Raw genomic sequence first — 22,160 nt, forward strand, 5'->3', positions numbered from 1 at the left:
TCTCTTCTGTATTACATGTGTACTGCATCAGTACATGTGTTTTTATATTTACTGAAAAGACTTGAATTTTTTTCAGATTGAGAAATATGTACATATGTACAATTTAAAGTACAGGAATTTAACAGTTCCTGATTGGGTTTTTTTGAAGCTTGCTTCAGTGTTTATGGAATTCAAGTCTTGTATTAGGATTACATTTCAATCTTATAATCTTCACTTGGGTTGGAAGGGACCTCAAAAGGCCACCTAGTTCCAGTCCCCTGCTGTGGGCAGGGCTGCCTCCTACCAGCTCAGCTGCCCATGGCCCTACCCCAACCTGGCCTTGAGCACCTCCACTGCTCTCCAGGCAGCTGTGCCTGGGCCTCACTGCCCTCTGAGTAAAGAATTTCCTTCTAAAATCTAACCTAAATCTCCCCACTCTTAGTTTAAAACTGTTCCCCTTTCTTATTACCGTCAAGCTGTAAAAAGTTGATTTCTTGTTTTCTTAAATGCATGATTCTTTTGTAGCATTGTTAATTAAATACGGTAGGAGCAGATACTGTAGTACTGTAGATGTAGTCAGAAGTCTGCTAATATCTACTTGAAAAAATAGTTTTGGTACCTTAAAGCTATCATTACAAAATCAACCTGTTCTTCCTAATTTGAATTCCTAACAAAGTAAATGCTATGCAGATGTCACTCTGTCTTTCTTGACTTGCATCTAGAAAACACCTTGACTGCCTAACCTTTTTCTGGAAAGATGTTTCCAAACTGTGATGCCACTACTGTAAGTGTCAGCCCCATGTGGGATTTTGGGGCTGTTTTTTAGCAGTTCCCAGTCTTAGTAGTGTGAAACCTTTTTATTGAGGGGAAATAACTTCAAAATGAGCTTGTCACTGATTTGATTGCAACCTTCCCAGAGTCTGCTGTAGTATTCTAGCAGTGCAGAAAGAAGCTAGAACTGAGAATAACTGTATTTTCAGTTGGGCAGGTGGGATGCTTGTAGTGTCTGAAATGCAGTACGTTCTTAATCAGATTTGCTAGTGAATTAGTTAAACTTAAATTCCAAGGATTAAGATCAACCAACTGGGTGCTAAATTCTTTCTTCTCTTTAGGCATTTGAACTAACTCTGGGTTTTCTTTCAGTTCTGTTAAAAGGCCATTTAAAAAAATAATCTTCTACTTGATGTTAAATGCTTTTATTCTTTATTACTAGGACTGGGCTGATGCTAATGTTTCAAGGCAAATTGAAGACACTGTACTTTATGGATACTATAGTAAGTATTTCTAATGTTCTTCCTCTACATTTAATAAGATCCATCATTTAAAAGCTTCATGCCTTCACTTAAAACTATTAGAAGTCATACTGGATTACTTGTATTTGGTTACACAGTACCCATACTTTTAGACCATTTCGGTGAAGATTTTGCATTTGAGAGCCCCTCTAAAATTGCAGACATATTTAAGACCTATCCAGGAAGAGACTAATGGCTTCTGTTTTGTAGTCTGTTGTTGACATGTATTTTGTTTGCGTATTTAGAGATCCATTTAGGGAAAGCCTTGGCTTCTGTACAGTTTTCATGGCGCTGAATATATGCAGAAGTGTGAAACTTGTATCAGGTGTCCTGCTAGTGCAACTATAAGTAGTGGTACTGTTGTATTCAGAGTCAGAAACTACCATATACAAAACAAAGAGCTACTCTAATGTAGTGTATATAGACTACTTCAGAGATGGTAGTCCTAAGCAACATTGAAGCAAAAGGTTAAGTGAATCAAAATGTTATGAAGTACATGTTAACTAAACTTGTGTAGTTTTAAATCAGTGCTTTTAGTTTTCCTCAGGAAAAGCTGCTACCAGTAAAGATATTTAAGAGTTATAGAGAAATGCTTATGACAACTGGTTGAAAATGACTACCTTGGTCTATGATACACATTCAAATGAAGAATAATTATGTTTTTATTATTCAAATACTTGGAAGGCTATAGGTTGGCTATCTTGAGTACTTTTTTTACATCAGAAAATAATTGATTCCAAATAGATTTCTTATGTAACAGAATATGTATTGCCTGATGGATATGATCTCACAAACTAGAATCAGTAGTTTCATGCTTAGTGAAACCTAAAAGTAGAAGTTTTAAGAAACTCCTGTGTCTTTAACTGAGCTGAGTGAATAGAAACTTTGTGGAAAATTTTTTTACTGTAGAACAGTAGAATCACTTTCTGTATACTTCCTACTCCTGTTACATTGCCAGGGGTTTGTTTCATAACTGATCATGTGAATTGTTTTTAACTCTTCTCTGGCCTGTATGTATAGATTTGTAAAACTGATGGATGAATTTCCATAAAATAGTTTGGGCTAACAAAGGTATTAATCCTGGCTTGGAGGACTGGGGAGCTCTCTTCAGGCCAAAAATATCTGAAATCAATTATACGCTTGGAATCAAGTGTATAATTGATTCAGACTGGTTACTTTCGGTTTATTTTTATTACTGAGTAACTTAAAGAGTATATCAATCTGAAGCTTGGATGAGAATTATGCAAATATGAACTATTGCTTATAAAAGTTCACATGAGCTTTTTCATTTCAAAACAGCTAGCTAAATTGTTTTATATTTATAAAAATTGATTTTCATAGTTTGGTAACTGCCATTACTTGCTTTCTATTAGGATTTCAGCTAGCATTGTTCTCCCATGCTCTGTATTGCTTCTGCAGCAGATACTTAGAAGACAGGTAAACTTCTCACTAAAAGAGTTTAAAAAGCATCCTTTTTAAACTTTCTTGTTCAAGAACTTAAATATTATAGGTTGGCTTGTATGCTAATTAAGTTGATTTTAATTACTTTTATGAAGAAAGCTTAACTTTTTGCCTTCTATTACTTCAAATAGCACTTCAGCTACTAAGACTAAAAATCTGATTTGGTATATCTCTTAGGTTTTAGTTTTAGTCAATTAATAGTGACTACAGGTTGTAATATCCTTTGCTTTTATCTACATTAAGATACAATGTTCTTAGGACATTTTCAAACACTCCCTAGTTCAGGATTTCTGGGAAATTGCCTTTTTTTTAAAACTGCAGTGCAGGGAGCACAGTACCTGCTTAAGCAGGTGATTATTTGTAATTCATATCTCACACTGCTAAAGAACTTGGTTTATTTCCTTTGCATTTAAGATTACATTCATTAAAGCCAGGTATTCAAGGTGAAGCCTCAAGAACCTTGAAGCCTTTGATTTTTGGTCTACCTTGCACAAGTCTCCTTGAAGTTCTACAGGACTAATGTTTTATTTCATAGTATATCCTCCAGATGGTGGTAGAGATTTAAAGATGTTTTGAAATATTTTTCTTGAATGACCTCTTAATTTGAGGAATTGCTGCGTTTTTAGAAATACGACTATTTTGAAGTAGTAACTTCTCAGAAGATGGCATCATTCCTGCATAAAAACACAACCTAATGATTCTCTTGTCTATTTGGTCAAGTCCCCTGCTGTGCAATACAGTGAAATGAAAACTGAGAAGGATAAACTTAAACAACTCCTGTGACACAATTCCATTTTTCTCATATCTTTTAATAATGCTTGGTCTTGACATCTTTTAAAATAGAGATAACCAGACAGAAATCTCCTTTTGTACTTAGTCCTAGTATTATGCACGTGAATACCAGTAGTTCTCCCTCCAAGAAGTGCACTACTAGCTAGCTATATAGATCTTCTATCCCTCTTATAGCTCTACTGCATTTGTAATTTAAACTGTAGGGCAGTGTCTGAAGCCTACCAAATGACCTGTACTGATGGATATCAAGGACTGTTTCACTGTCTGAATTGCAACTTACAGAGAAACCTGTCACTAAATTTGTTGAAGTTTTTTTTTGTTACAGAACTGATAGCCTTCTTTTTCATACCCAGCTGATAGATTGCTTGGCTTGATTATTTCTATGAAAGTAGAGTTGTTGTGTACTGCTAGAGAGAAGAATGAGGTAATTTTGAATTGGGCTTTTGAATCACTTCTCTTTTGAAGTGAATCTAAAAGCCTAGCTTAGGAAAACAGTTCACTGATTGCTTCAATGCTGTAGTGGCTTAGTGTATTATTTCTCATAAAACCAGCAGCAGTGGAAAGGGGCTGCCAGTACTTCAGTGATTGAAGAGTGATCAGAGGTTGGCAGATGCTGTAAAACAGCATGTCAGCTTGTGTTTGGAAGCGAAACTGTTTTCAGAAAGGTTTATAGTTGGAAAGCACGTAATGGCTCTTTCCTCTGTACCCTAGGAATCGAGCTGAAACAATTCACAGTAACTTTAGAGTTGTTCTGTTGCTGTTCTTATAGTAAGTAAAGCCTGATTATTAGAATCAGCCTGGTGTTCAGTAGTGTTTGCTAAAGTATTCTGAATTGTGAGGGGATGACATCTCCATCTTCCTGTGAGACGGACTGCTTAACCTACATGTGTTAAGTGTCTGATAACTGTGGTGTGTTCAGGTCTGTCTACTAAATGCTACTGCAGTATCTGAGTAGGTTTTAGACCAGATATTTTTGAAGTGGTACTGCTTCAAGTTTTGGATACAACCCAGCAAAAATGTTTTGAAGCGGAAGTTGAACCTCTGCACAAGATAAGAGAACAAATACTGATTTAAAACTGTTGTGGAAAGACGTGAAATAAGAAGTCAGGCAGTTATGTCCCAAGGTCACATAGAAGGGAGTTGGGGGAAGGAAATATTTATCGCTTGCTTGACCGTTTGCTGCTGCAAGACTTCTGATTTTTTTTTTTTGAAGTTTAGCTTTCCAGGGAATAAATAGCCCTTTTAGTGGGTAGAACAACAGGCGATTAGTTGCTTGCCTTAAGTGACTTCTTTTGAGCTGATGAAAAGTTTTAATCTCTTAAAACTGTGAACAATAAAATCCAAATATCAGATCAGTCTGCTCTCCTGGGCTGCTAGGAACTTTACCAAATCTTCATGTTTCCTTTGTGGTGCAATATAAAGAAAACTGTTCTTCTGCTTTCACTAAATTAAATAAAATTGTATTAGGAAAAGAAGCTTTATTTTAGGAGGTATAAAGCTTTCTTCAGTGTTTTCCTCTCAGGTGTTTTGAATAGGTAGTTTTAAGGCTTTATCTGATAAATGAAGGGTCTTCCTTAAAATGATTTTGCTTTGGAAAACCAGAGGCAAAACTGCTTTTAAACTTTTCAATGTTATGGCCCTGTAAAGTTACTATGGCAACATGGCTTTTTGACATTGTACTGGTGCGTGTAAATAAAGTTAACTTCAAGTTGTAGTAACAAATCTTGTCTGGAAATGAAGGCCAGTAACTCCTGTAGAAAACATTTAGATGGAAGTTAAGGGCTACATGCCAGCAGGGAATTTGTGATGGGCCAGAAATTCTGAGTGTTGAACCTTGTGTATAGGTTATGTCTCAGAGTTCATAAGAAGTATATGATTAGTGTTTGCAGCCAGCAAATACTGGCCTCAAACTTTATTTTGATGAAGCATTAGTTGAAGAATGAAGGATTTAAACTCATGGCTGTGGGATAGAAAGCCGCTGCTGAAGTTGATTGTTACTCAGTGTAGCTGACTACTTGTCGGGTAGGCTTATAAACTGCCTGAAACTCTCAGTCTGTGCCTATGTGTTTACCAGTGTTTCCCTGTAGAACCCTCAGTGTGAGCCATTGTAGCTACATGGGGCTTCTTACCTTCTTGAATGAGTTGGCAAGAAAAGCTTTATCTGCACCTGGAATTAGCTCAGCTCTATTCTTGTTGTCAATAACATGTAGTGCAAGAAGTATCACCTAAAGCTAGATGTTGCCTTGAACTTGAAGTGTGCTATTCATGCCAGTAGGGATCCAGTTTCCAGCAGTGTGCTTTTTTTTTTTTTTAACCTCTCTGCTTGGGCCAGTGTTGGCATTTGCTGGATGCTTGTGCTTTGCTAGTCAAAATTTAGAAATTAGTTGAAAATTGCTTTGACTCATAGAAGTGCTGAAGTTAGAAAGAGGCCTCTGGAGATCATTTAATTCAACACCTCCCTTTGCAGCACTGTTTCATGCAAGTTGCCAGCTCAATTCAGAGCATCTCCAAGGATGGAGACTCTTCTATGCATTCAAATAGTCTGTCAGTTTTCTAAATCATCTTGAAGTCACTGCCATATTAATATCTTTTCTGTCAGTGTGGTGAGCTAAGATGAGCCAGCACAAGGTATAGCATACTGGAGAAGATGCAAAGGTACGTTAGCATGACAGGTGGATGGAGGAGAGAGGAACTGGGACTACTCCTTGTATCAGAGGTATTTTGCCATTTGCTGATCACTGAGGTTCTTGTAATTAAGCAGATGCTCATGATTCTTTCTTTTGCTATTGATGTGAGATGCTGATGTGCTTCTTTGTCTGCTTCAAGTGTTTGTCTAAAAATACTACTTTAGTGTAACTATTTTTAGCTTTACTTTTACAGTACGTAATTAAACTGTATTTAGTCTTTAACTGGGGAGCATGATCCAGCTCTGGAGTTTTTGCTAATTCCGTAAATGAGTCAGGAATGTTTTTTTTCAACATTATGTTATAAAGTGCAGGAGACAAATCTAGAAGCCCTATCCAGGCTGAATGGGGCTTTGAGCAATGTGGTCTAGTGGGAGGTGTCCCCGCCTATAACAGGAGATTGGAACTAGATTATCTTGAAGGTCACTTCCACCTCAAACCATTCTTTGATTCTAAGCAATTCATGTTGTGTAATTCTAAAGACCGGGGTTGATTACTGCAAAGAAAAATCTAAACTAGCCATTTTTCTTAGGTGAGAGAGAAAAGTGGAAGGAGGGTAAGGGAAATGACCTAGTAAAGGCAGATAAGTCTTCAGTGTCCATTAATACTTAATGCTTCTCCAAGTGCAAGCGTAGTTCACGGAATCACAGAATCACAGAATTGTAGGGGTTGGAAGGGACCTCTAGAGATCATCGAGACCAACCCCCCTGCCAAAGCAGGTTCCCTACACCAGGTCGCACAGGTAGGCGTCCAGGCGAGACTTGAATATCTCCAGAGAAGGAACTCCACAACCTCCCTGGGCAGCCTGTTCCAGTGCTCCGTCACCCTCACCGTAAAGAAGTTCTTATGCACATTCGTGCGAAACTTCCTATGCTGCAGCTTATGTCCGTTTCCCCTCGTCCTGTCTCCACGTACCACTGAAAAGAGACTGGCCTCACCGCTATGGCCGCCACACCTCAGATATTTATAAACCTGGAACAGGTCCCCTCTCAGCCGTCTTTTCTCAAGGCTAAACAGACCCAGTTCACTTAGCCTTTCTTCATAGGGGAGATGCTCCAGGCCCTTCACCATCTTTGTGGCCCTCCGCTGGACTCTTTCCAAGAGATCCCTGTCTTTTTTGTACTGGGGAGCCCAGAACTGGACACAGTACTCCAGATGAGGCCTTACCAGGGCAGAGTAGAGGGGGAGGATCACCTCCCTCGACCTGCTGGACACGCTCTTCTTAATGCACCCCAGAATGCCATTGGCCTTTTTGGCCACGAGGGCACACTGCTGGCTCATGGCCAACCTGTCTTCCACCAGGATGCCCAGGTCCCTCTCTGCAGAGCTCCTCTCCAGCAGCTCATCCCCCAGCCTGTATTAGTGCATGCAATTATTCCTCCCTAAGTGTAAGACCCTACACTTGCTTTTGTTGAACCTCATCCAGTTTCTTACTGCCCAGCTCTCCAGCCTGTCCAGGTCTCGCTGAATGGCAGCACAGCCTTCAGGCGTGTCAGCCAATCCTCCCAACTTCGTATCATCAGCAAACTTGCTGAGGGTGGCCACTATCCCCTCATCAAGGTCATTGATGAAGATAAATAGAAAACCTGTAGGTGTAATTAGTATCCATCCCTCTTTAGGGAGTTGAAAAACGAAGCTACAGAAGATCACCAGGCTTCTATAACTTCTCTAAATATCTCATGTTGTTTCTGCTATTGGATGATGGTACTGGGTTTGATGTACTATTGTACAGACCACAAAACAATGTGGTCAGGCCAGACTGTTACAGCACGACTTTTCCTAAAATTTGTATTGAGAATTGCAGAAACAACAATACTTAATGAGTTTCTATAAGGTTTTGCTTATTAGAGTCCTCCAGTAGTTTAATAGCCAGCACCCTCTTTAGAATGTATAAGATTTGAATTGGAGTTGTGTGTGAATAGCAACAATTTGATATAATTCAGAGTGAGACTAAGCCATTGCAGTCAGGCTTTCTCACCCTTCTATGGGTAACCTAGAGACTAGCTAGATAAATATTGTTGTTCTTGTTTGTTAACTATCTTTTTTCAGTTTTTATTAGTTTAATCAATTTGTCAAAAACTCTACTGTAGCTATGTCTTGTTTCCTTCTTTGAGAAGCTGTATTTTTAATATTTGTCTGAGTTCTCTGTCCTTAAAGCTGATCACAGCTACTGAGGTAACCTGTTAAATACAATTCCATTGCTACTAATTAATCTTCCAATTAGTCGATGGAAGTGTTTAAAAAGGAGATCGGTAGTACTTTACTTCAAATTACTTTAAAGTCAGCTTGACATAAGAGGGATTGTTAGGATCTTTAGAAATTTTATCCTTCATTATGCCCAACTTTATCTCCATTTTTCAGAACTCTACTTTAGGTTGCGTAAAAGCTAGACTTGCTAGCTTTTGCTTTGCTTAAACTGGCAATGAAGAGAATCTTAGATATGTGAACTTCAGAGTTGTGTAATCTAGGATGTTAGGAGCTTTTTAATATTCTATGTAGAGCTGCTTACAGTTGGATCTAAATTTGGTTTAAATATTCTGGAACACAAACATTATCTTAAATGTCTATATATTGTTTTCATGTAAGCCATTGGATGTGGGAAAGGAAGTGAATTTGAAGGAGTTAGAACTACTAGTAGCAATATATACATTCAGTAGGAATTAAATACATTGTCATCTTATTTGATTTTTTTTGAATGACATGGGTATCAACTGTTTATATCTTCTAATATATTAGAGAAATGATGTACTTAGAACTACTATAGGTAGTTTTTCCAACTTCTTTACTGTAAAAGTTGAATCTGATATTAATTCAGCTGCCTTTATTTGGTGCACAAACTACTCCAAGTATTCATGTGGTCATGAAGTTGAATTGAATTGCTGTGTGTTCAGTACAGGTTTCTGGTTTATGAAGTCTTCTGAAGCTTGTTACTTCACTGTTTTAGTTGAAAGGTAACACGTACACAGCTTGGAAGTCTGGAATAGATTAATCTTGGAAAAATGTCTTACTATCATTTTTCTGGCAACTAACTTGCCAAACACCTGTGGCAGTCCTTGAAGAAACTAAACATAATGCTGTTGATAGCAGTACTTGAAAATATTTTTTTAGGAAGTATTTTCTGTACTGAGTTAAACTTTGGCTGTCATACTGTGTGGTGCTCAGATGGTTGTGGTATGAATGGCTTCTCAAAAACTAGTAAAGACTGGATGAACTATACTGCAGTTCAGATTTAAATATCCAATTAAATAAGACTTTGACAAAAATAGTTTAGTTGATGATTAATTTAGCTGATTGTCCGTATCAATTGGTAATAGTCATTTGCTATGCACTGTAGAAGATAAAAAAAAAAAAAAAAGCTTACGAAACTGGATGTTGGTTGGAAGAATTACAAAAGAGGTCAGGAAACAGTTTTCATAACATAAAGCTTACTACTAGTCCCTTCTTTTCTGAAGACTAAATAAAAAACAAATGCATGATAGTTATTAAATAGAGGTCAGTCTCTAAACACCAGCAGTTCAAACTCAAAGGTATTTAAGCTTAGTGTCAGAAGCCTGGGCTGAAAATGTTACTAATGGCATTTTTTAGGTAGTACTGGTGTTTGTTGTAGTGGTAGCCTTAATTCACTTTGTTCATAGATAATTCTTTTAGATATGAATCTTTCTTTCTTGATCACATTCAAGGAAACCTGGTTAAGTTCAGCTGAGTGAGTTGTGGCCATATCATTCATATATATATATATATATATATATATGTATATGTATATTTACCAGCAGAGTGTTTTCTGTGCTTGCAGTGACCTCTGTAGGATGATTATCTTGATACTTAATGATGATTGTCAATCCAATTAGTTACTGGCACAGTGCAGCTTGTACTTTATATTAAAAAAAAAAAAAAAAACAACATTTTTTATTTGAGAGGCTTGGCTCCTGGAAGCAGTTACAATATTGAAGCACTTTGCATACTGCTCTAGAACATCTCTGAATGCTTTCAGGTATTTAGAACTGAATTTTGTTGTTGACGGATGTGAAGGTTTGTGAACAAACCAAAAGCTGTTTGTTACTTAGTATACTTAAGTGCTCTGAATCTAGAAGATCTGTAGGATCTGTATGTCTCATCTGTAAGGTGAGAGGCCACAAAATTAAGTTAGTACAAAAGACAGAACGTATAATTGCTGTTCTTAGCTCTTCCCTAGCATGGTAGTTCCATAGATCACCTGTGTTCAGGAGAGTGATTCCTTTTTATTTTTTTTTTTTTGTATTTACTGCATTGAAGATTAATCTGAAATGGTTAGCCTAAAAAGTTAACTGTGAAAATCCTTTGGGTTAATAAGGCAGCAGTAATTTACAGGCCAGACATTAAAATTTAACTTTTCAACATTTGAAATTGATCTCTAGAATGATAAGAAAGCAGTCTTTTTATTCTTTTCTTTGGGTTACTATGCAGTAAATGAAGTGTCAATCTGATTTTGTATTTTTACTAAAATCTTTCTCCTAGCCTTATACTCCATCATATTATTCTGTGTCTTTCTGTGGATACCATTTGTCTATTTCTATTATGAGGAGAAGGAAGAAGATGATGGCAACACATGCTCAGTAAGTCGTCTATAGCAAAGCACTATGGCAAAGGAAGTTAGAAACGTAAGATTTTTTTTCTGAAGTTCTGGAAATATCTGAATGGGTTAAGATGAGGATTATACTGCTTCTGGGGTAGAACTAAATCTGGGTATGTTGTTGTGTTTTGTGGAAGTAGGTGGTAGTAATTTAACTTAATCTTATACTTGGTGAAGTCAGTGTAATGCATGGAAGATTTTTGCCATGGATGGTAATCCAAGGAGCACAAATGCATGCCATAAGCTGTTATCTTCTAAATTAAAGCAAGTGTTTACTTAAATAATCTTTTAATCGGTAATTATGGTCACTTTCAGATGCATTCATTTGTAACCTTAACATGTGGGAAGGATTGTAATTGTGGTCATAATAAGCAACAATGTAAAATATCGATAGTAAGAGTTTACTGAGCTTGTTTTGAACAAGTTCACTGTGGCTTCTGGCCAAGTTTAAGATGGAAGGATGATTCAATGTCATTGTTAATGGTCCTCAAGTTACAAGCCTATTCAAGAATGTAGTTCCAAGTCCAAGTAATATACTTTATTATGTTTTGAATTATTTTTGTAAGTCACCTGTAGTGTTAATTATGTTTTGTAATAACCTGCTGGATAAATTCCTTTGTATTTATTTTACATTAATATATTAACTTTCTTTTTAATATACAGCAGGTTAAAACTGCGCTCAAATATACTCTGGGATTCATTACAGTTTGTGCAGTTCTTCTCTTAATTGGGTAAGTATTTATGTATTGTATAGTAACAGGTGATGTAATAGAACCCTAAATTGAACTTTTTTTCTATGCAAGATTAAAAGGGTAGATTATTATGCACTCAACCTTCATGATCAATATGTATCTTACCTCTGTTAGAAATTAAATACTGTTGTGCATCTGAAATGCAAGAGTGGAATGAGAAGCTAAAATTTTTTTCCTCAATTCTGGAGGTACTTAGGCTTCCAAGTTCTGCCTTCTTGTGCAGTATAAGCATATCTCAAGAGCACGATGGCTGCAACTTTTATTTACAACTGTATTGGCATCTTAATGTACAACAGGGGGCAAAAGAGACATGCTTTTAATATTTACTGTCTTTATGACCAAATGCTTTCCTGGATGTCCCAAGTGAGCTTTTTAAGAATATGGGTAGCAGTCTTCCAAATAGAAGTGCTCTGTGGAAAAACATAAATATACTGTGGAGTTGTACTTGACATAATTATTCTTTGTACAATGAAGGTTTTATTAGCATTTGTTTAAAATATAGTCACAATGGAATATATGTTAAAGTGATCTATACTGAAGTACTAAAATATGAGCTGGAAACAAGTTACTGCTTTTTGTTGCATGCTGTCTTATTTGAGAACTGTTTCTAGTTTGGGAAAAAACTTTGAATTAAGTTTCCAAGAATTCTAGTGTTTTTTCAGTTGAGGGTAAGTTATTGATTATTGTGAAAGGTGATGGAGAGGAGGTTCATCTAGCTTAACCGAAGTCTAAAAATATTACTATGTGCTCTGACAAAAGCTGTTTCTTTAATCATGTACTTGTACTATAGGTGTACTTATAGAAACTTTTGCAGTATTTTACCATACAATGTAGCTTAATTTATTATACAGTGTACCTGTAGTAGGCGTGTCCAGTCTCTGCATTTTTGGAGTCTGTAAGTAGGTTTGTTCATTTCAAGTAAATTGGATCTTGGTTCAAGATGTCCTAATTATCCTCTGTTCTTCTGCTTGTCTCTTTTAAAATATGCGGAATTTGTAAGCTACTGTGACTTCTGTAACCCACTTTTGGTGCTGTGCTGTGTAACAGTGAGCTTGTCTGCAAATTAATCACAGCCCAAGCACTATAGCTTTAAACTAGTTAATGAAAAAATGCTTCTCCAAAAAATTTGGATTCAGAATAGCCACTGATCTAGATCTGTTGCAGGGAAGAGGAACTCCTTTAGATTACAGTATGGAATGTAGAATTTCTGTTTTGTAATCAGAAGTTTTTTGTTTGTTTTTTTTTTGCTTTTTCAAATAAAAGGTTACACACTTTCTTTTAAGTTAATTAGATAATGATACCATCCTAATACCTTGGCAATGGTTAAGAACCTGTATTACTTGTTTTGCAGCAACATCCTATTATTGACTTTAAGGGAAGGTTTAAGTCTGAACAGCTCAGTTTCGGAAACAAATAAGAACTTTACTGAGGAAAAATGTGAACTTAGTCCCATTACATAGTAATTATGGGTGTCTGTAATCTGAATGTTTTATGTGCATATTGCTATGGAGGAGTCTTGGAGTTGATTCACTGCTTGCTCAACAAGGGCAAAGAGCAGTGTAGGAAGTCCCAGTGCCTTTGGAACGAGCTCAAATTGTGTTGGAGCTGAAGCCTCAGCATGAGAGGCTTTATTTAATGTGGGACTGAAAACAATCTGAGACAAACTGGTGATAGCAGGAGCATTGTTTTTACTGGTTTTAAGAGATAATCATGTGGTTAAGATCAGATCAACACTAAAGCAGATTGGAATCTTATGTATGGGATTTAACTTTAGGAGGCTAAGCTTAGTGGACTAGGATAGACTCCTGTATAGGTGCAGTAGCAAGAGGTGCTGCAGTATTTCCTGTTAACTTGTTAGTAAAATAAACTTATAGTCTGTATTGTTCTTGTGCTCATGGTTAGTGTCTTTTATGAGAACAGAAGTTTTCTTGATTGATTTAACAAATTGTCTGTATTATTGAGATCTACATGTAGCTTGTCTCTGTTAAAGACAGATGTCAAGTGAAGACCTTCTCTTCTTTTTAAGAGTTATTCCGAGAAACCACAAATGCTGGATTAAGCCTGAAATTTACGAACAGCTTAGTCTTGGATAATTACTTTGCTTCATTAGAGATCTATGTCATTGGTTTTAAAAATGTTCAGTTTCAGATAATCTTGTAGTTTTGATCTAAGTTGATGTCACTCAGTGAGAAGGATTCTTGTATCTGAATTGTTAACATGAATATTTGTACTCTAACTGTAGCACTTTGTTATGAAGCGTTTTATTATGGAAATGATGTGAAGTAGCACTCAATGTGTAATTTGCAGCATATCACTGAAAGAAAGGCATAAGGAAACAAACTTACTGGGGTACTCAGAACTCAACTTACTTGTAATGCCCTTCCTGTCTTAAAATTGTCTGCTTTTTAAATATATAGTTTATTTATTCCTGGAAGTGCTCATGGCTAGATATGTTGGAGCCATGGGCTGTTCTAGTGGGTGGCAACCCTGCACCTGACAGTGGTCTTAAAACTGGATGATCTTTAAGATCTTTAAGGTCCTTTCCAACCAAGCTGTTCTATATTATCATGTGCTGGAAGGTAGGGAGCTTGACTTACTACAATCTATGTTAAGGCATCTCTATACAGCAGCCTCTTTTGAATTAAAGTATTTGAGGCTAATGAATATTTCAGTCTAAAAATAGTTTCCTTGACTATCAGTGTTCAACATGAAACTTGTTACAGTAGCTTTCTGTAAGTTAATACTTTCTGAAAACTTAAAGAAATAATTTTATTAGAATTATGTAGGTTGCAGCAGAACTCTTTAGGAAAATAGTTTAAAACTCCTTTGTTTGAAATTGACTTGCTAGAAATAACAGCTAGTGATGATCTTGGATTTAAGGATCAAAAAAGACCTCTCTATACCTATGTGGTGCTAGTTCTGCCAAATGTTAATAGTTTTAAATCACTTTTGTTCTACAGCCTATACCTTGATTATAATATTCTCAACAAATGTTTTATGTTTTGAAAATTTCTTTTGTGCCTGGAACTCCAAGTGTAAGACAACACTGAGCAGTTTTGTTCAGGTGCGTTAGCTGAGTTCTCAGTTACACCTATGAAACTGTGTATTGGCACTTGTACTCTATCATCTCACTGTCAGTGGGCTGATGTAATGTGCTGGTGGTAGTTCAGTAGTTACTACCATATTGCCATCTTGTTGATAGCTACTATGATCCATTAACCATTTATGTAACATAGCAAAATAGACTTCTGTAAGTTTTCTTGCTTAATATTTGTGAAAAATCAGCCTAAATTGCTCTGTACTACATTGGTGTAATGCATGAGCTGTGTTTTAGAGTTCCTTTGGGACTAGAATAGATTCAGGTCTGTAGACAGCTAGGCATACTAACTAGTCCTTGCTTTTGCTGTGACCTGTGAAGCTAGAGCCCAGAAGTCCAAGTGGGATTGTCTTCTGGCTGGTTGGCTACTAATTGAGGGACCCTGTTCAGAATAAAAGCAGATTCCTGCTTATTTGGGATTGAAGTGTGTGAATTTCTTGCTACTGCGTTCTGTAGTAAGGCCTTTATTGCTGTATGGAACTTGAGATGGGGTAGAATTGTAGACATTTATCTCCTCGTCAGGATTTACCTGAATCTTCATTGTGGAGTGTGTAAAATGGGTTACTGTGGATTCTACTCTGCTTATTAACCTTTGACTTTCAGGTTTGTAGATACCAAATAAGAAATGGAATGCAGGAGCGTTTTGTAGTGGTAATAGGGAAACGTAGACAGGAAGTTTGTTTAAATATTTGGTGTGGGAGTCTTGAATTTTATTCTAGAACTCATAAATAGAGAGTTAGAAGATAAATTGTTTCAGTGATGCTTATTTGTAAAAAATACAAATGGGCTAAATGAGGAGAGTAAATCAGATTAATCTGTACCTTTTAATGATGCTTGACTGTAGGATCCTTTCCTCTCTTAGAAATGGTAAATGGAAAACAATTTGATCATTGACCTCATACCTGACTGTGCACATGATGTCTGATCTAAATTAACTGTATGTGTGGAATGTGAATTAAATGAAGTACTGACTTTAGAATTTGTTTAACTTAATCTTAAAACAATTTTTCTGCAGGGATAAATGTATTTCCATTTTCTGAAGCTGGAAGTAATTTTAATATTTGCCTTGCTAGGATAAATAAGACTCTCTCTTGTTCTAGTGCTTTTGTTCCTTTGGATATTCCCAACAAAAAGAACTCCACAGAATGGGAGAAAGTGAAGCTTCTTTTTGAAGAATTTGGAAGTAGCCGTAAGTCTGAGATGATTTGTTCTGAACTTTGCTTTACTTGCTACCAGCTTATTCTGGAATGCTTACTATTAACTGAACAAAAAAGTAACTTTTCTGATGGTGACTATTCTAATTTGTCTATCTGTTGCCCTATGGGGTTATTCTTCGTAGTAAAAATGTTCTAATTCAGACAAAAATAATCAGTACAGTTGTATGTAATGGAGGACTGGTAGTGTCAGCTTTCATTATTGTCTTTTCTGTTTAAGAATTTTAATAATTAATATCATATACTATAATATTTCACTGTGGAGGGACTTAGTGGGAAGTGGTACTTTCCATAGAGTTCTCACTCATCACAGCTATAAATGTTACTTGGGTACCTTACAATCAGTGAGCTTCAGTTCAGTCAATGTGTAGTGTGTGATATAGTAATCTTCAGTTGGGTTGAGATATTGTTGGTCACAGTAAGAGTCAGAATATTTCACAGCCAAGAGTCTTATGGATCTCATGAGTTTTTTCCTCTTCATTCTTCTAGGGTTAACCTTCTCTAAAAATTGCATTAGAATTGGAATAGTTCAGTTGGAAGAGACCTGCAAAGATCATTAAGCCCAATCACCTTGCCTCTTCAGGGCTAACCAAATGATAAAATATATTAAGATGATTATTGAGATGCCTCTTGAACACAGCCATGGGACATCAGTCACTTCACTAGGAAGACTATTCCAGTGTTCAAGCACTTCAATGATTAAAAAAAACTTTCTTAATATCCAGTCTAAACCTTCCTTGGTTCAGTGTTGATGACAGTATGAGTGGGAATTGCACAATTCCAAGGATTGTCAGTTCCTTGTCTGTTTCCTTTTCATGCTTGAGTTTGGCCAGGGGCTCAATGTTCATCTACACAGGCCTCCTGGCACACCTGTCTGACTTGCTTCTTGTTCAGGTGGACTGAGCTCAAAGGAGATAGTCTTTGAATACCAACCAACTTTCTTGGGCCCTTCTTCCCTCTAGGGCCTAAAATTTGCTCCCCTGAAGTATATAATTATGATCTTGCTCTTTGCCTTACTTTCCTCAGGATCCTCAGCTTTACTGTCTCATGGTCACTGCAGCCAGGGCTGCCTTCAGTCTTTGTATCACCAGTGAATCCTTTGTTTTCTCAGTATGAGACTTAACAGAGCACCCTTCTTCCTGCCTCATCCAAGTAAGGAGGCTGTCACTGGTGCTTTCCAGAAGCCTCCTGCTGTTATTTCTCTAGCAGGTGTTAAGGTGCTTGAAGTCCACTATGATGACCTGCACCTGTGAATGTGAGGCTACTTACAGGATGTCTGTGACATGCTAATTCTTATGATTGGTCTTGTCATCTGTAGCTATCTCCTCCAAAGCAAAATTTCATTGTTTTCTTAAAACTGAGGCGGAAAGGAAATGCTAAGGCCAGTGTAAGTAAGATGGAGTACTGATGTATGCAGGTGTGAAAGCAAGACTTCAGTATTTTTCTTAAAAAGTGAAGCTGTCTTTAGAAAACTGCTTCTCTCTGAAATAGATATGTTCAGAGCCTCTGTTTCTTAGCGAAGGGTCTTAAAGTTATCATGAACAGAACCTGTCCTCTTGATAAAGCATATTTGGAAGTAAAAGGGTTTTAATAATTACAGATTAAGGTATTGTCACCTTGCTGTATTCTTATGGAAATGCTTATCTAAAATCATGCTTAGAGTGAAGCTTGTGCTTTTTCATCTAGAACCAATAAATATTTGTTACTGATTCTGCAAGAAAGCTTTTTATTTATTCAGTGCAGTATCTAGTTCAATCAACTTTACCTTAAGAACAGTTAAGAGCTTTCCCTGAGAAAGCAATACACCATTTACATTTCTTTAATACAGTAGAAATAAGAAACAGTGAGCTTGTAGAGAGCACTGAATCTGAGCTTTCCAGCTACAAAAAAACTGTACCTACCTTCTGCTTTACAAGATTGAATTTGTTCTCCTGTTATTGATAAGGAGTCTCTAAGTCCTGTTCCTGTATGTCTTGTGCACTCCCTTTTATTTTGGGTATTCTGGATATTTCATATGCACAAAATGCGTAGGAGTGTCTTATTTTTATTTCAAGTACTTGTCTATGGACCAAGTAAAGTCTTGAGACAGCAGTAATTGAGAGTACAAAACTGTCAGCTGCTCTATTGCTACCTTAGGAGTACTACTGTGCGCACACATTGATTTCTTTACAAGCTTTGGAATGTTTTTGTATACTTTTGAGCTGCTGATTCCATAGCAGGAATAAAATGACAAAAAGAATAATTTTCACTTTAGGAGACACTTCAGATTGCTAAAGCTGATTCCAGTGTGCTGCATGTACTCCTAAACTTGTGTATCTACTGTATACCTCACCCAACAGTCGTCTCTGTTACTGCTTATGGAAATGTAGCTGTTAAACAGGTCTGAGGATTCATAATACTTAACAGTGTTCCTTTCAGGGTTGTTCATAATGAGTTCTATTATAAGCTGTTCACACAAACACAAGGAATAGGGAGGACAAGTCCATTGTTTTGTCATAAACTTTGCTGTCACTTTATTTCTCTTTCTGAAGCAAGAGAAGTATTCTGACAGTACAGAATGAAATACTGTTGCTACCAGCATAAACAGTTTTTAGGAAGTAGTTGAGCTCAGATACAAGCTAATTTCTCTATGCAACCTTGACATAACTGTCAATTAAATTTTCAAATCTGAAGCTGTTTTTGCTCTGAAAGTATAGTATAGTTAATGTTTATTTCTGGCATGCATATAAAGATACTGGATTGAGATGTGCAAGTTTGGATTTGGTTTCTGACTCCACTAGCATTTTCCTGTGACTAGTGTTCTTGGATTAAGCAATAGTTAAGACTGAAGGGACCTGAGATCTCAACACATCTACTTCAATCTTCTGCTGGAAGCAGGAAGTTCTGAGTTCACATTGGGCTGCTCAGGGATTCGTTAGCTAGCTTTTTTGAAATTCCAAAGGATGGAAGCTTTTCCAGTTCATGGCAGAAAAAATTTTCTTATCAAGCATGAGTATACACACTGTCAGCATTCAAAGAGTTTGTTGTTAGGGATGAGTTTAGTGCAGCATTTCTTTCCCTATTCCTTCTAATTTTTTGAGTGATAGCAAGGCAGTAGCAGCTCTTTGGTTCTGTGACTCTTCCAGTTTGTATCTGGATACGTGTGGTCTGAACCAAGTTGAGGCCAGCAGTCTGACTTGTTTGGTTACTTGGGGGAGCTGTGCTTGACTGATTCTGTGAATAATGCTTTATTATGAGAAAGAGGGGATGACAAATTTGAGATGAACCATCCAGGATGCGTGCTTACATTGTGGAAAGCTGTCACAATATTCTATGAATGCTAGAAATAAGTCTTGGATGGAGGTGTTCAGATGGTGGGAGCAAGTTTATCAGTGGCTATTTTAGCCATGTGACTGAATGTGTCATCTTCAAGCTTCTAGTGAAGGAGGGATTGCTGTCCTGCTTCTTGCAGCAGTGGAGAAAGAGCAAAAAAGCTATGCTAGGTGAAATTCCTGTCTGAATTAATATCTGGAAGTTACAGTTTTCTTGTTTTGCTTTTCTTGTTATGAACTGAAATGTCGAGAAATCACAGGAAAAGTTCTCCTGCCTCTATTGTAGGAAATTACAGCAGTTTCTTTTTTTTTTTTTTTTTTTTGCAGATGGCTTGACTGCTCTTTCATTTTCCATTAGTTCCTTGACTGTGATTGGAATGTTGGCAGCTATCACATACACAGTAAGTTATTATAGAAGTATATCAAGTCCTTATAGTAATAATCCTTGCCACTGTCATGGACCACACTCCTTTGGAAATCCATTGTTGTGCCAAGTAGCTTGAGCAGTATCTTCTAGCTGTTTCTGTCATTGTTTGAAATAGTACTTCTAATTTCTTGGAGCTAGAGAAATAACTTTTTTCAATTGCAGCTTAACTGGTTTCAGCACTTGAGCACAGCTCAGACTTGGTTTCAATGCATTTCTTTTGGGGAGATCATTCTTCCATACGGCTTATAGTACAAACTTGCTGGTTTCTGCTGTTCTAAGTTCTCTAACTTTTTCCACTCAGCAGTGGAGATCTATACGTTTGTTTTTATTCATTGTGCAATATGCTAGACTTGGTCTGGTCAGTCTGTATAATTCTGAATGTAACTTTACTACAACTATTCTACATCAGTGTTCTTGCCCCTACAGAGTTTCACAAACAGAAGTTTTGTAGAATAACTTGATGTGCAATGAAAAATTGGAACCTTTGCTTTTCTTGAGTCGCTGAATATCAGCCAGTTTTTAGTATTACAGTATTAAGTTGTAATCAAGATAAAACTTTGTGAGTGTGAATTTTCAAAGCCTAACATTAGCTGCAGGTGAGATTTAAAGCTGGTATGAATTCATTGCTTTCTTGATAGATATTAATCTTTTAAGTTCTTGCTAAAACAGTTCTTTCACTGCAGCTTGACTAATAACATAATAGAACTACATAGTTTTCCTAGTGAATTCTAAGTGGCTCAGTAACAATAGCTCAGAATAAAATTATTCAATTATCTTGAAGTACTGCTAGTCAACAAGATGTTCTGTGGCAGCTTGTCAGGTAGGTGAACAAAACTATTGCAGAATAAAGATAAAGGAGTGCTATTTATGATTAAATAACTGGATAATGGGGTGAAGTGCTTACTAATTACTATCTTTGACTCCTAAATAAGTCTAAATTTAGTATAAAAAAACCAAAATATTAGCTATGTTTCATTTTATCTATGTTCATTATGTTCAGCTGACATAAGTTACAGCAGGAGCATGGGAGTCCATTCAGTACAGCTGTGTAAGTGACTGTCAGAACGCTGATAGCTCAGTTACAATCAGGCTCTATGCAGTAGGTAGGAGAGCAATTTGGTTGACCAACTAACAGTAGTATCTAAGGTGAGCTGAGTTGCTCTTAGCTCTATTAAGTGCTTACTTGGAACTGAATCATACACCTAATTAAGCCTTTTTGTGACTAATACAGACCTAAATAGTTCAGACTAAATTGCTAACATCTAGATAATGTGCTGGTCAAAAAAAGACCTGGATCCTTGTTTAGCCTGTAATAACATGTCGGATTTTATTTCCTTTAGTTATGGAAAGAAAGAGTAATCTCTTGTGCTCTATGCTAATGTAACTCAACATGTAGACTTCTTGACCTTCAGGCAACTGAACTTAAAAATGAACTTGTTACCTGGGAGAATATCCTCAGTGTTCTGCTTCTTTTGAATACCCAAGTATGGGTTTATTAAATGTTCATGACATCAGTAAACATCTAAAGTGCAAGGCTGGTTAGTTTTAAAGAAGCTTATTATTGACTGATGCATATGTTTTGGTAAGTAACATTTGAAAGCTTTTGAGTTTATTTCTACTTTTGAGTATTTCTACTTAATTTCTTTCTTACTATGTCACTGATGTGGATTTATTTCTGAGTCCAGTTCTTAGGCTCTGTTTAGCTGTATTTCATGTGCTTCTTTCCTCAAGCCTGACTGAACCTGGAAATGTGAATTCTGCTTAATGTTCAGTAACTCCAGTGTGCTAAGCTGTCTGTGTAGGTTTTCAAATAAAGACAAAAACTTGTCCTTAAGGCTGTTGCCTAATTTTACTGTATTTAGGACTTGTAGAAATACCAAGTAATACATGAAGTTAAACATCAAACATAATAAATAAAATAGCTGTCTTTAATAATCTAATTACTGAGTTTTTCAGATTAGTTTACCTTAAAAACTTTGAGCTATGTGTGCAAATGTTTAGAGCACAGAATAATTTATTTTGCTTGTAACTGCTGTATTAGACTCCTAGAACCATTACTTTTTTCTATAGTAATGATTATGACATGATGGGAGAAATGAAGGAATTGTTTTAAAGAAGGCTTAGAGATGAGCTTACACAGTCTGTCTCCTTTTTTTCAAGAGTGCTGTTTAGCACTTCTTGAAGGCAATCATAGAATTGTATCAGAGATGGTGAATTTTGATACATGAGTGAACTGAAGTGCAAATGCATCGCTTTCACTGAAATTACCTAATAAAGTCCATGTTGTCAAAGTTGGAGTCGGAAATGTTTTTTGTCCTCTGGTGTTTCTTCATAGCACTTTGCTCACAGGTAGTTATGGTAACAAGTGACAATACTGAACTAAAGCCATTCTTTGGACAACGGGAGCAATGGTCTCAGTGACACGTGGGTGTGATGTGTCTAGAATTAGATTTATATTGTGGGCTGTGTTTTTCCCAGTGGAAGGACTTAATGTGAAATTCAATTTAGTGAAAAATTTGTTATATGTGCTGTTATAATTTCC

General features: G+C 36.6%; 1 protein-coding gene across 2 annotated transcripts in view; it reads left to right on the forward strand.

The window, feature by feature from the left end:
- The window catches only part of LMBRD1 (LMBR1 domain containing 1), a 65,402-nt gene that overhangs the window by 5,363 nt on the left and 37,879 nt on the right, over positions 1-22,160 (forward strand). Inside the window, exons 3-7 of one of the 2 annotated variants that reach the window (XM_031552584.2) lie at positions 1,193-1,253; positions 10,703-10,800; positions 11,481-11,548; positions 15,740-15,855; positions 19,519-19,592. In XM_031552584.2, coding sequence (XP_031408444.1) covers positions 1,193-1,253; positions 10,703-10,800; positions 11,481-11,548; positions 15,740-15,855; positions 19,519-19,592 — 417 coding nt within the window. The remainder of the gene's footprint in view (positions 1-1,192; positions 1,254-10,702; positions 10,801-11,480; positions 11,549-15,739; positions 15,856-19,518; positions 19,593-22,160) is intronic. The other variant, XM_003204416.4, reaches the window with a different exon arrangement.

Source organism: Meleagris gallopavo, chromosome 2 (assembly GCF_905368555.1).
Source record: "Meleagris gallopavo chromosome 2, MGAL_WU_HG_1.1, whole genome shotgun sequence".
Classification (NCBI taxonomy): Eukaryota; Metazoa; Chordata; class Aves; order Galliformes; family Phasianidae; genus Meleagris; species Meleagris gallopavo.